Source organism: Littorina saxatilis, linkage group LG3 (genome assembly GCF_037325665.1).
Source record: "Littorina saxatilis isolate snail1 linkage group LG3, US_GU_Lsax_2.0, whole genome shotgun sequence".
Lineage (NCBI taxonomy): Eukaryota > Metazoa > Mollusca > Gastropoda > Littorinimorpha > Littorinidae > Littorina > Littorina saxatilis.
Genome location: NC_090247.1, coordinates 23,970,180 through 23,982,679, shown reverse-complemented (window position 1 = coordinate 23,982,679; position 12,500 = coordinate 23,970,180). Strand labels below are relative to the sequence as shown.

General features: G+C 39.5%; 1 protein-coding gene across 1 annotated transcript in view; it reads left to right on the top strand.

The window, feature by feature from the left end:
- LOC138961928 (mitogen-activated protein kinase kinase kinase 15-like) overlaps nt 1-12,500 on the top strand; it is a 73,404-nt gene that overhangs the window by 43,926 nt on the left and 16,978 nt on the right. The window contains exon 29 of the mRNA XM_070333609.1: nt 1,721-1,774. Coding sequence (XP_070189710.1) covers nt 1,721-1,774 — 54 coding nt within the window. The remainder of the gene's footprint in view (nt 1-1,720; nt 1,775-12,500) is intronic.

Here is a 12,500-nt window from a genome sequence, read left to right as displayed (position 1 = left end):
AGTACATCATGTCAGGGGAACTCATGAGCAGGGGCTTGTTCACTTTATACCAAGGGCGGTTAGACAATAGCGGTTGGACAATAGCGCCGTTGGCTAGCACTCAAGAGTGAACTCATGAGCAGGGGCTTGTTCACTTTATACCAAGGGTGGTTAGACAATAGCGGTTGGACAATAGCGCCGTTGGCTAGCACTCAAGAATGAACTCATGAGCAGGGGCTTGTTCACTTTATACCAAGGGCGGTTAGACAATAGTGCTGTTGGCTGGCACTCAAGAGTGAACTCATGAGCAGGGGCTTGTTCACTTTATACCAAGGGCGGTTAGACAATAGTGCTGTTGGCTGGCACTCAAGAGTGAACTCATGAGCAGGGGCTTGTTCACTTTATACCAAGGGCGGTTAGACAATAGTGCTGTTGGCTAGCACTCAAGAGTGAACTCATGAGCAGGGGCTTGTTCACTTTATACCAAGGGCGGTTAGACAATAGTGCCGTTGGCTAGCACTCAAGAGTGGTACATGGTATGGGAATTGAGCAGATTAAGGAATCATTCAGTTTGCATTTTACTGTGCAGCACTGATCTCTTCCCACTTTTCTTTATCCACCAAAGGCATTTCACATTAATGTCTGTTGTTGTTGTTGTTGTTGTTGTTCTTGTTCTTGTTCTTGTTCTTGTTCTTGTTGTTGACTTTCATAGCTAATGGCTGATTGACTGTGCAAACTATTAGCAGATGGAAAGGTGCTAGTTGAAGGACTTTGTGGATGTCAACTGCTGCATCTTTTGTTTTCTTCTCCTTTTCCCTTCAAGCTTGCTGCAAACACTTGATACCCAGAGTTAGTGAGAGTAACACTTGTTTTGCTGTCTGTGTAGGATGCCGCAACACATGGTGTCAGTTGTTATTTTGATACATTGTGGCTCTGCTTAAATGCTAAATTACTGCTTCATTTTGTTCAGCTGAATTGCAGACCTAACATTGCCACATTATCAGATCATTAATGTACCAGCACAGTATTCATGACATTACAATATGCAGGGCAGTTTTTTATGCAAAAAAGGAAACAAAATACTGTGTACAGTTTACTGATCAATTTGTGGCAAAACTTAACAAAATGCTGTATACAGTTTTCTGACTACGTTGTAGTGATATAGGAACACACATTAATTATGCTGTGTACAGTTTGTGACCACTTTGTGGCAACATTTAACAAAAGACTTGTACAATTTACAGATCACTTTGTGGATACAAAATGCTATGTACAGTTTACTGACCACTTTTTTGTGTTATTAATGTACTGAAGCTAACTGAATTGCAAATTAAACCGCTTGACCAAGAGTGCTTTGTACAGTTAAGCCTCACTGTGTTTTGAATGAGATTCAAACTTCGCGCTTTGTTCTATACATGTAGTTCATTTTCTTGATTCGGTCTAAAAATCTGCCAGTTGTCACTGTGTTTCAATATAACTAAAATAATGAAAATGATATTGATAAATAGCTGTTTCTCCAAGGCACACTGGTCCCCCAAAATAGCTTCAAGCGCTAAGTTGAAGTATTAGGGTTAGGCTTAGGGTGAGGGATGCAATTAAATAAGAAATACTGTCATTATAGAAATATTGATTATAATGAACTGTACCTTTGTGTATCAAAGAAAGTGCCATTGTGCTAAGATGACACTGTTGAAGTTTAATGACTCAAGGTCTTTCTTCTCTTCACCTATTTGCTTTTCAGTCTCACTCCGTCTGGTAGCTATGGTGACGTGAGCATGTTAGATGACGACCACAGGTACCGTGTCACACTTGTTACCTCTCATGTTACTGTGGTTACCGTTCATCTAACTGTCAGTTGTGTTGTGTTGTGTGTGTTGGTACCGTCATTATTTGTTGTTGTTATCGTTTGTGTAACTGTCAGTTGTGTTGTGTTTTGTTGTGTGTGTTGGTTCCGTCAATTTGTGTCGCTCTACTGTCCCCAAGCTGCTAGTATTTAACTCTGCTGGATTTTTTTTATGTCACATTCTTTTTGATGATGGTATTTGATGGAGTTGGGGCTTGGATAGAGGAATTAAGTCACATTTTTTTGTCAGTAGAGTTGGAAGAGAGACTTTTTGTCGTGTGTGTATGAATGTGTAATGCATGGAGGTGCAGACAACTTGTGAAGTCGGCTGTGACAAAGTAGTGCAGCAAGCTAGTGCACTTCTGGAGAAACATGTCAAACAATCATTGCCAATGAAGTATCTTTCTTGATCACTTGTCACATCTTCAGGCTCCAGTGTGTGCTCGTTGTTTCCTTGGAACAGTGTATGCTGAGAGAATGATAACTGTGCAACATTTCACCCAGCTTCTTCTTCTTCTTCTTCTTCTTCTTCTTCGTTCATGGGCTTAGACTCCCATGTTCACTCATGTTTTTAGCACGAGTGGATTTTTACATGAATGACCGTTTTTACCCTGCCATTCAGGCAGCATACGCTGATTTTGGGGGAGGCTTGCTGGGTATTTTCGTGTTTCTATAACCCACTGAACTCTGACATGGATTACAGGATCTTTTCCGTGCGCACTTGGTCTTGTGCTTGCGTGTACACACGAAGGGGGTTAAGTCACCAGCAGGTCTGCATATAAGTTGACCTAGGAGATCGGAAAAATCTCCACTCTTAACCCACCAGGCGGCAGCGACCGGGATTCGAACGCATGACCTCCCGATTAGGAGGCTGACATCTTACCACCACGCCACTGCACCCGTCCATTTCACCCAGCAAATTGATATAAACCCCAAAAAATATCTGCAGAAAAAATTGTGGCCAGTTACAGAAAACTCCCCCCGCAGGTTAGGGGGAAGAATTTACCCGATGCTCCCGGATCCCCAGCATGTCGTAAGAGGCGACTAACGGATTTTGTTTCTCCTTTTACCCTTGTTAAGTGTTTCTTGTATAGAATATAGTCAATTTTTGTAAAGATTTTAGTCAAGCAGTATGTAAGAAATGTTAAGTCCTTTGTACTGGAAACTTGCATTCTCCCAGTAAGGTAATATATTGTACTACGTTGCAAGCCCCTGGAGCAAATTTTTGATTAGTGCTTTTGTGAACAAGAAACAATTGACAAGTGGCTCTATCCCATCTTCTCCCTTTCCCCGTCGCGATATAACCCTTCGTGGTTGAAAACGACGTTAAACACCAAATAAAGAAAAGAAAGAAAGTTACAGAAAACAATCATTTTTGAAGGAAGAAATGTCAAAACAAAGTTGATTTGACCATTGCCATTTTAAGCATGAAGCATTCCAATTTTACTGATACAACAAAGGTTACAAATTCTTTTTTTGCCGCTTTTGATAGTTTGTTATCAACCACAGAGCCAAAATCAAATCACACCTTATTCCCTTGTGTTTTAACAAAGTTTTTCATAAGCAAACATGCATGTGTTCTTCCTGAAATGGGATGAAATATCTCCTCGGTCCTCGGTCACACCACACATTCTTCCATTACTCCAAGCGACGAAAAGAACTGACGAAACTGCTCAGAAGTTGTACTAACATTCACAGAAATAACTATATTTTTAAGGACTTTTATTTATTGTGCACTGAAGTGTAACCCTGGCAGGAGCTGCTTCAAAGCAAATAGAAATGAAATTAAGCATTTGGGGCTGGATCCGTCAACTTGAAGTCATGAAAGATAAGTCAGGGCCCAATTTTAGCCAGGAAACTAAATGGTCTGGGTAACACATTAACATCAAATTCAAAGCCTTGTTGTCATTATTTTCAAGGATTATGTAATTTTGTTTTGTTATGCTTATTACCTGCAGTTGAACCATTTTAATACTGATTCTTGTTGCTCTGTGTGTGCTGCATGCCTGGCGTTACACTTTCATCAGCACTGGTTTGCCGTCAGTGAAAGCATCAGCTGCATGTGTTGTTTGTTTTAAATCTGTGGTTGTGCATGTGTTGTTTGCTTTAAATCTGTGGTTGTGCATGTGTCAGTTTTGTGTGGGGACTTTGTGTCACCAGCTTGTGTCTGCACCCATTGTCCCTGAACTCTGAACTCTGTCCTGGTCACAGTCACAGTTACTGGGAGTCTGGGTTAGCTGAGACTTGTTGCCAGGGGAGATATTCCCACGCTACGGACAAGTTAAACAACATCTGAACAGAATTTTGTGTTAGATATTGCACAAAACGATCGACTTTTTACCATGTTAGCGATTTTATTTGTTAAAATAATCACACTTTTCTTTTATTAAGAAGTTTAAAAGCAACCATTTTAGAACAAGCCATCATGGATGTCACATGAAGTCATCAATCATTAAGAACTGGGTGGCCGAGTGGTAACGCACTTGCGCTCGGAAGCGAGAGGTTGCGAGTTCGACCCTGGGTCAGGGCGTTAGCAGTTTTCTCCCCCCTTTCCTAACCTAGGTGGTGGGTTCAAGTGCTAGTCTTTCGGATGAGACGAAAAACCGAGGTCCCTTCGTGTACACTACATTGGGGTGTGCACGTTAAAGATCCCACGATTGACAAAAGGGTCTTTTCTGGCAAAATTGGTTAGGCATAGATAAAAAATGTCCACCAAAATACCCGTGTGACTTGGAATAATAGGCCGTGAAAGGTAGGATATGCGCCGAAATGGCTGCGATCTGCTGGTCGATGTGAATGCGTGATGTATTGTGTAAAAAAAAAACCATCTCACACGGCATAAATAGATCCTTGCGCCTTGAGTCCGAGTCTGGAGATACACGCGCGATATAAGACTTCATATAACACGTATTTATCAATGACTGTCATTGCATACATCAAAAGCGTGTAACTTACTTCATTAATTGTCTGGCTGACTGACAAATGCCTGCCTCTGTGAAAGGGATATCACATTCAGCAGTTCTTGTTGCTTTTTTTTGGATTGGTGACTGTCACTTTGCAAATGGAGCCAGTTGTAAACCTGGTGTGATCAGTGCAAGTGTTATGTACGCTTTTTCTGTATGCGTGTGGCACCAAAGTGAACTAGAACTCAGCATGACTGCATGGCTGCAAATGGTGCACGATGCCTGGTTTCAAGTTACACCTACATTTTACTTTTCTCAGCTGCACAAGCTTAAATTACACACGTGCTAGAAACATACAAGAGTTTTGAGAAATTTTCTTTTTGGCACGTTCTTTTCAAGGTTTCTGTCTTGAGTTAAAGACTATAAGGAAAGCATGGGGTTCGTGACAGGGTTATACTGGACAGTAGGACTGCAAGGTGGGATGTGCTGTGTGTTACTGTTACTTTACCACTTTATGAGTGTAGGTGTTGCTACCAGAATGATCATTGCTATGTGTGAGTTAAAGTTTAACATATGGCATGATTCTAAGAGTGAGGGTGATAATGTGATATGTGTGACTGAGGGTGATATGTGTGATATGTGTGACTAACGATTGTGTGATATTGTGGGGCTGGCCTTGATTGCTGCAGTGGCTTTCGCAAACGCTGCAACTCTGACAGTCAGACACACTGTGGCAGAAGGTAGGTCACTCTCACCGCCCTCTGTTGCATGCCAGTCTTACCTCCCCCTGTATACCTTGCTACCCAGCCAGTGCATCTCTTCAGGACTGACTCACAGCTTACTGTGGCTGAAAGGGGGGGCTTAGTATCAAACACTTACACCTGCCCTCAGAATGTTAGACACCGCAATACAAGATGCCGCAGTGGTTGTCCTGTGGTTGGTGTTCACTCATCATGTTCACAATAACAGTCTTGTTATCGGGAGCAGTTAAACTTCCCTTGAAACATTTGCATTAGCTTTGAAACACTCGCTCAATGAATGTATATATGTAAGCCATGAGAGTATACGATTGTATGTGTGTAGTTTCTTTATTTGCATGAGATGTAAACTTTTTTTATTAGCACATTACGGCAAGGTGCACCTGAGCTCTACACTATTTTTGATTGAGCTTGTACTCTTCAGTATCTCAACGCAGTGAATATTTGCCTTGCCAGTTACAGTGAGGGTGAACTGGAACTGGAGACCATAACAGAAAGCAAACTTCCTCAACGTCTTAAGAACCTGGAAAAGCGAAGCTCACACAGGTTTCCTCTCTGCCACTGTGATCAGTTCCTTCTAACAATGGCGTTGACTTGTTTCTTGGATTGATTGTAATAATAATCTTCTTGAAGTGATCAAAACACTCATGGAAGTGATTAAAATAATCTTCTTGAAGTAAACAGAATAATCCTCTTGAAGTGAACAAAATAATCCTCTTGAAGTGAACAAAATAATCCTCTTGGAGGGAATAGAATAATCCTCTTGAAGTGAACAAAATAATCCTCTTGAAGTGAACAAAATAATCCTCTTGGAGGGAATAGAATAATCCTCTTGAAGTGAACAAAATAATCCTCTTGAAGTGAACAAAATAATCCTCTTGGAGTGAACAAGATAATTCTCTGGAAGTGGACAAAATAAACCTTTGAGCTTTTCCATTATTTTTCTAATCATCTAATTCACTTTCTTGATAAGTGCTCTGTCACAATACAATAATATAGATTTTTTTCTTGCAGTAAATCTAATTTATCTTTTTGAAGTGAATCTACTTATGTTCTTGGAGTGTATCTTACGGCACATTTTTCATTCATGACTTATCTGCAGAGTTTTTTCCTGTGTCTTAATACCATGCACTGCCGGCATAACAGTCGGAGAACATGAATTAAATGTCACCGTTTTCTGAAGCCACATTTTTGAAGATTGCCCTTTCATGCATTATTGACAAATATCATAATTCATATTCAAGGTTATTGGGGGTTTAGTGCAAATATAACTAATAACATGTGCAGTAGGTGTAGGGGTAATTAACAGCAGTCAAACTGGTGGTGTTATTCAATACAAAGCAAAATAAGTGTCATTATTGAGGTATTAGTGATTCAGGCAAGGGGGGGGGGGGGGGTGTGTGTGCAGTGGGCCGGATTAAAAATAAAAGCAACAAAAATGAAATCTAAGGCTCAGAGCAGACGAACTGTATCTACTGGTAGTCTTTATTTGAATTTTGACAAATTAAAAGCAGAAACAAAAACAAGTCAGTGCGTTTTTGGGTTTACAATCAATCATATGAACATGTTACATTATATTTGGTTACCAGTTATCAAAGTAATGTAGAACAATGTCGACAGTTTTTAACATGAGTGTTTTTGAGGCCTGAAGAGTACTGCATTTTCTGACAATTGTATATACTTCTCTATAATTATTTTCTGTGGAGTGAATTATATCTCTAATTTTGACTTTCTGTTCCTCACAGTATATTAGTTTCGTAACGGTTCCTGAGAGATGGGTGCTTTGTTGATATTTTTTCATTTCCTTAGTTTTTGAAACAGGACATTTGGGTGAACTTGCTATTAGTTACTGTGAAATTGTGTTTCACATTGTTTTGGATCGTTTTGGATCACACTTGTGTATTTGATATTGATGTATGTGAGGATGAAAGTAGCTTGTTTCAATGCTTGTTATTCTCGAGTGCCAGGAGATGGGTTCCGCATAACTTTACTTACTCTTGTTCCAGATGTCGTATGCATTTAGAGCGCTAACATTCCTTTGTTTCTCTAATCTTGATACATGTAACTTGCAATGACACCGTTTTGTGTCTGCTTTTGATCATGCTGATTGTTTGATCATCTATAAGCATCTCCCATGGCACTAAAGAGCTTTTTATTACAAGCCCTATCAATTTGCTTTAATAGCTGTAATGGTGTTTTGTTGTTGTCTAAAATATTGTAAAAAGATTTTGTGATAGGAATGGAATGTGACTTACTTAGACTAATGGAATTTGCGGGTTTGAGATTTTTGACAAATGTATAGAGAGTTACTGATGTTCTTGAGAGGATTTGCCAGACCCCACTGTACTAAATGCACTGTCATGTTGTCTTCTAAATCTTCTTCTTGACTTTTTGTTCTTTTTACATTTAGCCAAGTTTTGACTAAATGTTTTAACATAGAGGGGGAATCGAGACGAGGGTCATGGTGTGTGTGTGTGTCTGTCTGTCTGTCTGTCTGTCTGTCTGTCTGTCTGTCTGTGTAGAGCGATTCAGACTAAACTACTGGACCGATCTTTATGAAATTTGACATGAGAGTTCCTGGGAATGATATCCCCGGACTTTTTTTTTCCGATAAATACCTTTGATGACGTCATATCCGGCTTTTTGTAAAAGTTGAGGTGGCACTGTCACACCCTCATTTTTCAATCAAATTAATTGAAATTTTGGCAAAGCAATCTTCAGCAAAGGCCGGACTTTGGTATTGCATTTCAGCTTGGTGGCTTAACCCCTTCACTGCCCAGCACGTACTAGGTACGTGGTCATGTTTGGTTTGTCATACGCCCATACACGTACCTTGTACGTGGCATTTACATCAGCACTTTTCAGGACATTTGTGAAAACTAAATGGGAGGTAACCACTGTCCAACTTCTTGTAGGGGTTTAAACACAGTTCTTTCCCATTGATCGTTCAGATAAGTTAGTACCACGTGGGGAAAACCTTTTTAGAAGTTTTTTCCGATCTATAAAATTCAAAATGGCGGCCGAAAGTCGGACATCAACTCGTAGACCGGTTTTCAAATTATACAGTGTTCTGGAAGCTCTACAAGAAGTGATTTATGGATTACCACACAGAAGAATACTGTTATGGGCTGTAATGTGAGTACCTGATGTTTGACACCAGTTTTAGCTGTGTTTTCTGCGGTTTTACATGCTGCAGTGTGTGTGTGAAAGTTTGGAAACTGTAATATTTGACAAAAATGGTCATTATATCGATTTTTACTATAACAATCACAAACAAAGTCCAATGATCATGTTATCACATAATAGCCAAGGGTGTAAGCAAACCACACGCCAAAGATCTAAGAGATATCTCAATAAATGATTGAGCAGTGAACAGATTAGTGAACCTACCGAAGAAATTGAAATTTGCCCTGGCGCACAGCAATACCAAAATGCTGTTAATGTGGCAGTGAAGGGGTTAAAAAATAATTAATGAATTTGGTCATTAAAAATCGGAAACTTGTCATTAAAACGATCCAAAAACAATTTCATCTTATTCTTCGTCATTTTTTTATTCCAAAAACATATACATATGTTATATTTGGATTACAAACAAGCTCTGAAAATTAAAAATATGAAAATTGTGATCAAAATTAATTTTCCAAAATCGATTTAAAAATAATTTCATCTTATTCCTTATCGGTCCCTGATTCAAAAAACATATAGATAAGATATGTTTGGATTAAAAACAAACTCAGTACGCCAAAAAGAATAGAGATACAGAAAAGCGTGTTGTCCTGCTCAGCGCGACCATTACCGCACAATTCTGGCTTGTCGATTTCACTGCCTTTGCCACGAGCGGTGGACTGACGAAACTACGAGTATGCGGTCTTGGTGAAAAAATGCAGTGCGTTCAGTTTCATTCTGTGAGTTCGACAGCTTGACTAAATGTTGTTATTTCGCCTTACGCGACTTGTTTTACTTCTATTTTGTTATCATGTACAATATTCATTGTGGTTGCTGTGTTGGATCTAATACTAGCATTTAATTTATACACATGCATGTTTGCATTTTGTTTTTTAAAAACACTTTCTGAAACTGATATATTAATCACATGTATACATTATACATCTAAGGACCTTGTAATGGTAATCTGGGTGCAGCCCTAAGTAACTCAATATTAAAAATCAAATTCGACCCAGGAAACGATTGTTGAAAAATGCACGTTAACTACTGCTAGTATTAGCAATATCAGTTTCATTTACCATCTGAAATGTGTGCCGGGATGACAGCAATGTGTTCCCTCAGTTATTCTGACAAACAAGCCCTGAGGCCCCACACTTTAGTTTGTTGACAGCAATGTACGTGCATATTCCTTCAGCTACTAATATCCTGACCAAAGTTGCATTTCTGAAACTCCTGCAGTTGCCTTTTGGCATCTGTTGATTGAGATTGAAGGGCTTTGGAAATGTAACAGCTTTCCCCACAAGCCTTCAGTTTACAACAGTAATAACTGAAATATAAAAAAATATATGAAATTTAATTTTGTCTACCGTATTTTCGTGACTATAAGGCGCTTTGTTATATAAGGCACAACCCCCACTTTTGAGGTGAAATTGAGAAAAAAACATCACACTAGGCGCTTCCGGTCTATAAGCCGCACATCAAAGGAAGAATACAGAGTGGAAATATTTTTGCTCTGGATGGGCCAGGAGATCAAAGGCAGGTCCATTGTGATAGCTGGTTGGTCTTGAGACCAGCTGCCTGCCCCAGTTTACAGACACTGACCTTCTTCCCCGGGGTCAATGACCGAGCTTTATCTATGATCTATGAGAGGTCCCAGTTTACAGACACTGACCTTCTTCCCCGGGTCAATGACCGAGCTTTATCTATGATCTATGAGACGGTCCCAGTTTACAGACACTGACCTTCTTACCCGGGGTCAGTGACCGAGTTTAACCTATGGGGAGGTCTCTTTGATGTCTGAGAGGAAACTTGGCCAGAGTAGTAGTTGTAGAAACATGCATTATCACAAGTTATTTGACTGGTACTCACCTAGATTTCTATTTCAGCCACACATAAGGCGCTTCCTTTCAATAAGCCACAGGGGTCACGTGTGATGTGCGCGCCTTCGTGAGCGAGGCTGGTACTACATATTGTTCATACGAAATGACAAACACAGGTTACAAGCGATAACGCGCAAAAGTACTGGTTTATTATTTTACATCTGACACTAGGTATCAGTAATGCATATATATAGTTACAGTACTACGTATTGCGGTAAAAAACTTATGAACAGAAAGAAAAAGAGAAAAGAAAACAAATTATTAGACATGGCAAAAGTATCAAATGCATTAACAAAACACGAGAAGTAAAAACAAGAAAAATAAACAATCACAAGACAGGCGAAGACAAACAGACAAGAAAGTTACAAATACCAAACACTCGTTGGTTAGACGGTCCTTCAACAACAATAAAGAATTACGTTCCGTACGTTCAACAATACCATAAGCACTAAGAATACTCAAGAAACTTAGCATACATACGTTTAAATCCGAAATGGTTACTTTCAGAAAAATACAAAATGTTGACTCATCAGGCCAGGAATACAAAGCAAACTGTCATACCAAAAAGGTCTAACGACAACGTTCCTGCGTTAATCAAAGTCACAAACAAGATATTTACTCATCCACTTTCCCTCAATAGCGTTATCAGAAATAAGCCCGTTTACAAAACGATCACCACAGACCGCAAGCTCTTTTACCTAAATTCCTTTAACGTAAGGCTGAAAAAGTCGGAGAAAACGTTTCACTTCGAACTTCGTTAACCACAGAAAACACAAGTTATCATTATAAACATTAGCGACTTTCTAGCAACTACAAAACATTGCTGTACGTTCACAACACTAGAACAGTTGAACACACAATAAAGAAACACTACAACAAGTGAGACTTTCAACTCACGTTATACATAAACAACTCACAAAGTCATTACAAAATGGCGACCAAAACACAACACAAACAAGTAACAACAAAATTACCTTATGCGCTGTGTGGGTTGACCAGCAGTACCAAAACGTGTTGCCTCACAAACGAAGGGCACAAAACGAATCACACTTGAGAAACAACTGTCTCCAAGAACATTACGTTGACGTTAAAACATAAGAAACACTCCGTTGGTTCACTTGATAACCTTCATACGTTTACAGATCAAAACCAAACACTTCCTAAAACCCTCAGATCGACTGACGAGACAGGAGTCAAGCAGTGGTATTTATGGAAACAAAAACCTAACATGGAATAGTTATTCAAAAGTCAAAGGTCACCGGATTGACCAACCAACAACATTCCTAAGACAGAATCGGGTGAAACTACTATTTTACAACCAATCAGTAACCGATCACGCACTCCGTGCATGCTCAAAACTTAAAACGGTATATTTAACAGAAAGAAGACCAAGGAACTAGCTGACATCACAAAGCTAAAAACACGTGAGTCACACGTATTCTAAAACTTGCAACGCAGATTCGCAGGGCTCACCCCAAAATCAAGACACGAAAAAGAGCACGTGAATCTCACAGTGTTCTAAAACTAAACGACGCAGTTTGTGACACTCCGACCAAAACCAGGTCACAACAGCTGATTAAGGAGCACGTGAATCTCACGTAAAAATATTAACGCTCCACAAAACGGGTCACAACAAGGTGCCACAATAAAAACACGGTTTACTTCTTTTTACATCGTGCAATGGCTTGAGCAAACGTAATTACAACAAAAAGTAGGTGAATGCATGCCACATCGGCATGCACATGTGATATAAAAAGTTGCGCCTTATAGTCCGAAAAGTGTGGTATAATTAAACTTTCCATACACTAAAATTTGTTTATTTTTGATTCTTGAAATGTAGAGCTGTGAAAAAGTAGTTGAGGGAAATGCACAGTGTGAGTAGTTCTGGGCGTTGTGAAGAGAGTGGTGCACGTTGTGTTGTGTGTGTTGCTTTGCCTTCAGTTGCATTGTGTTGGATTGTGTGTTGCAGATT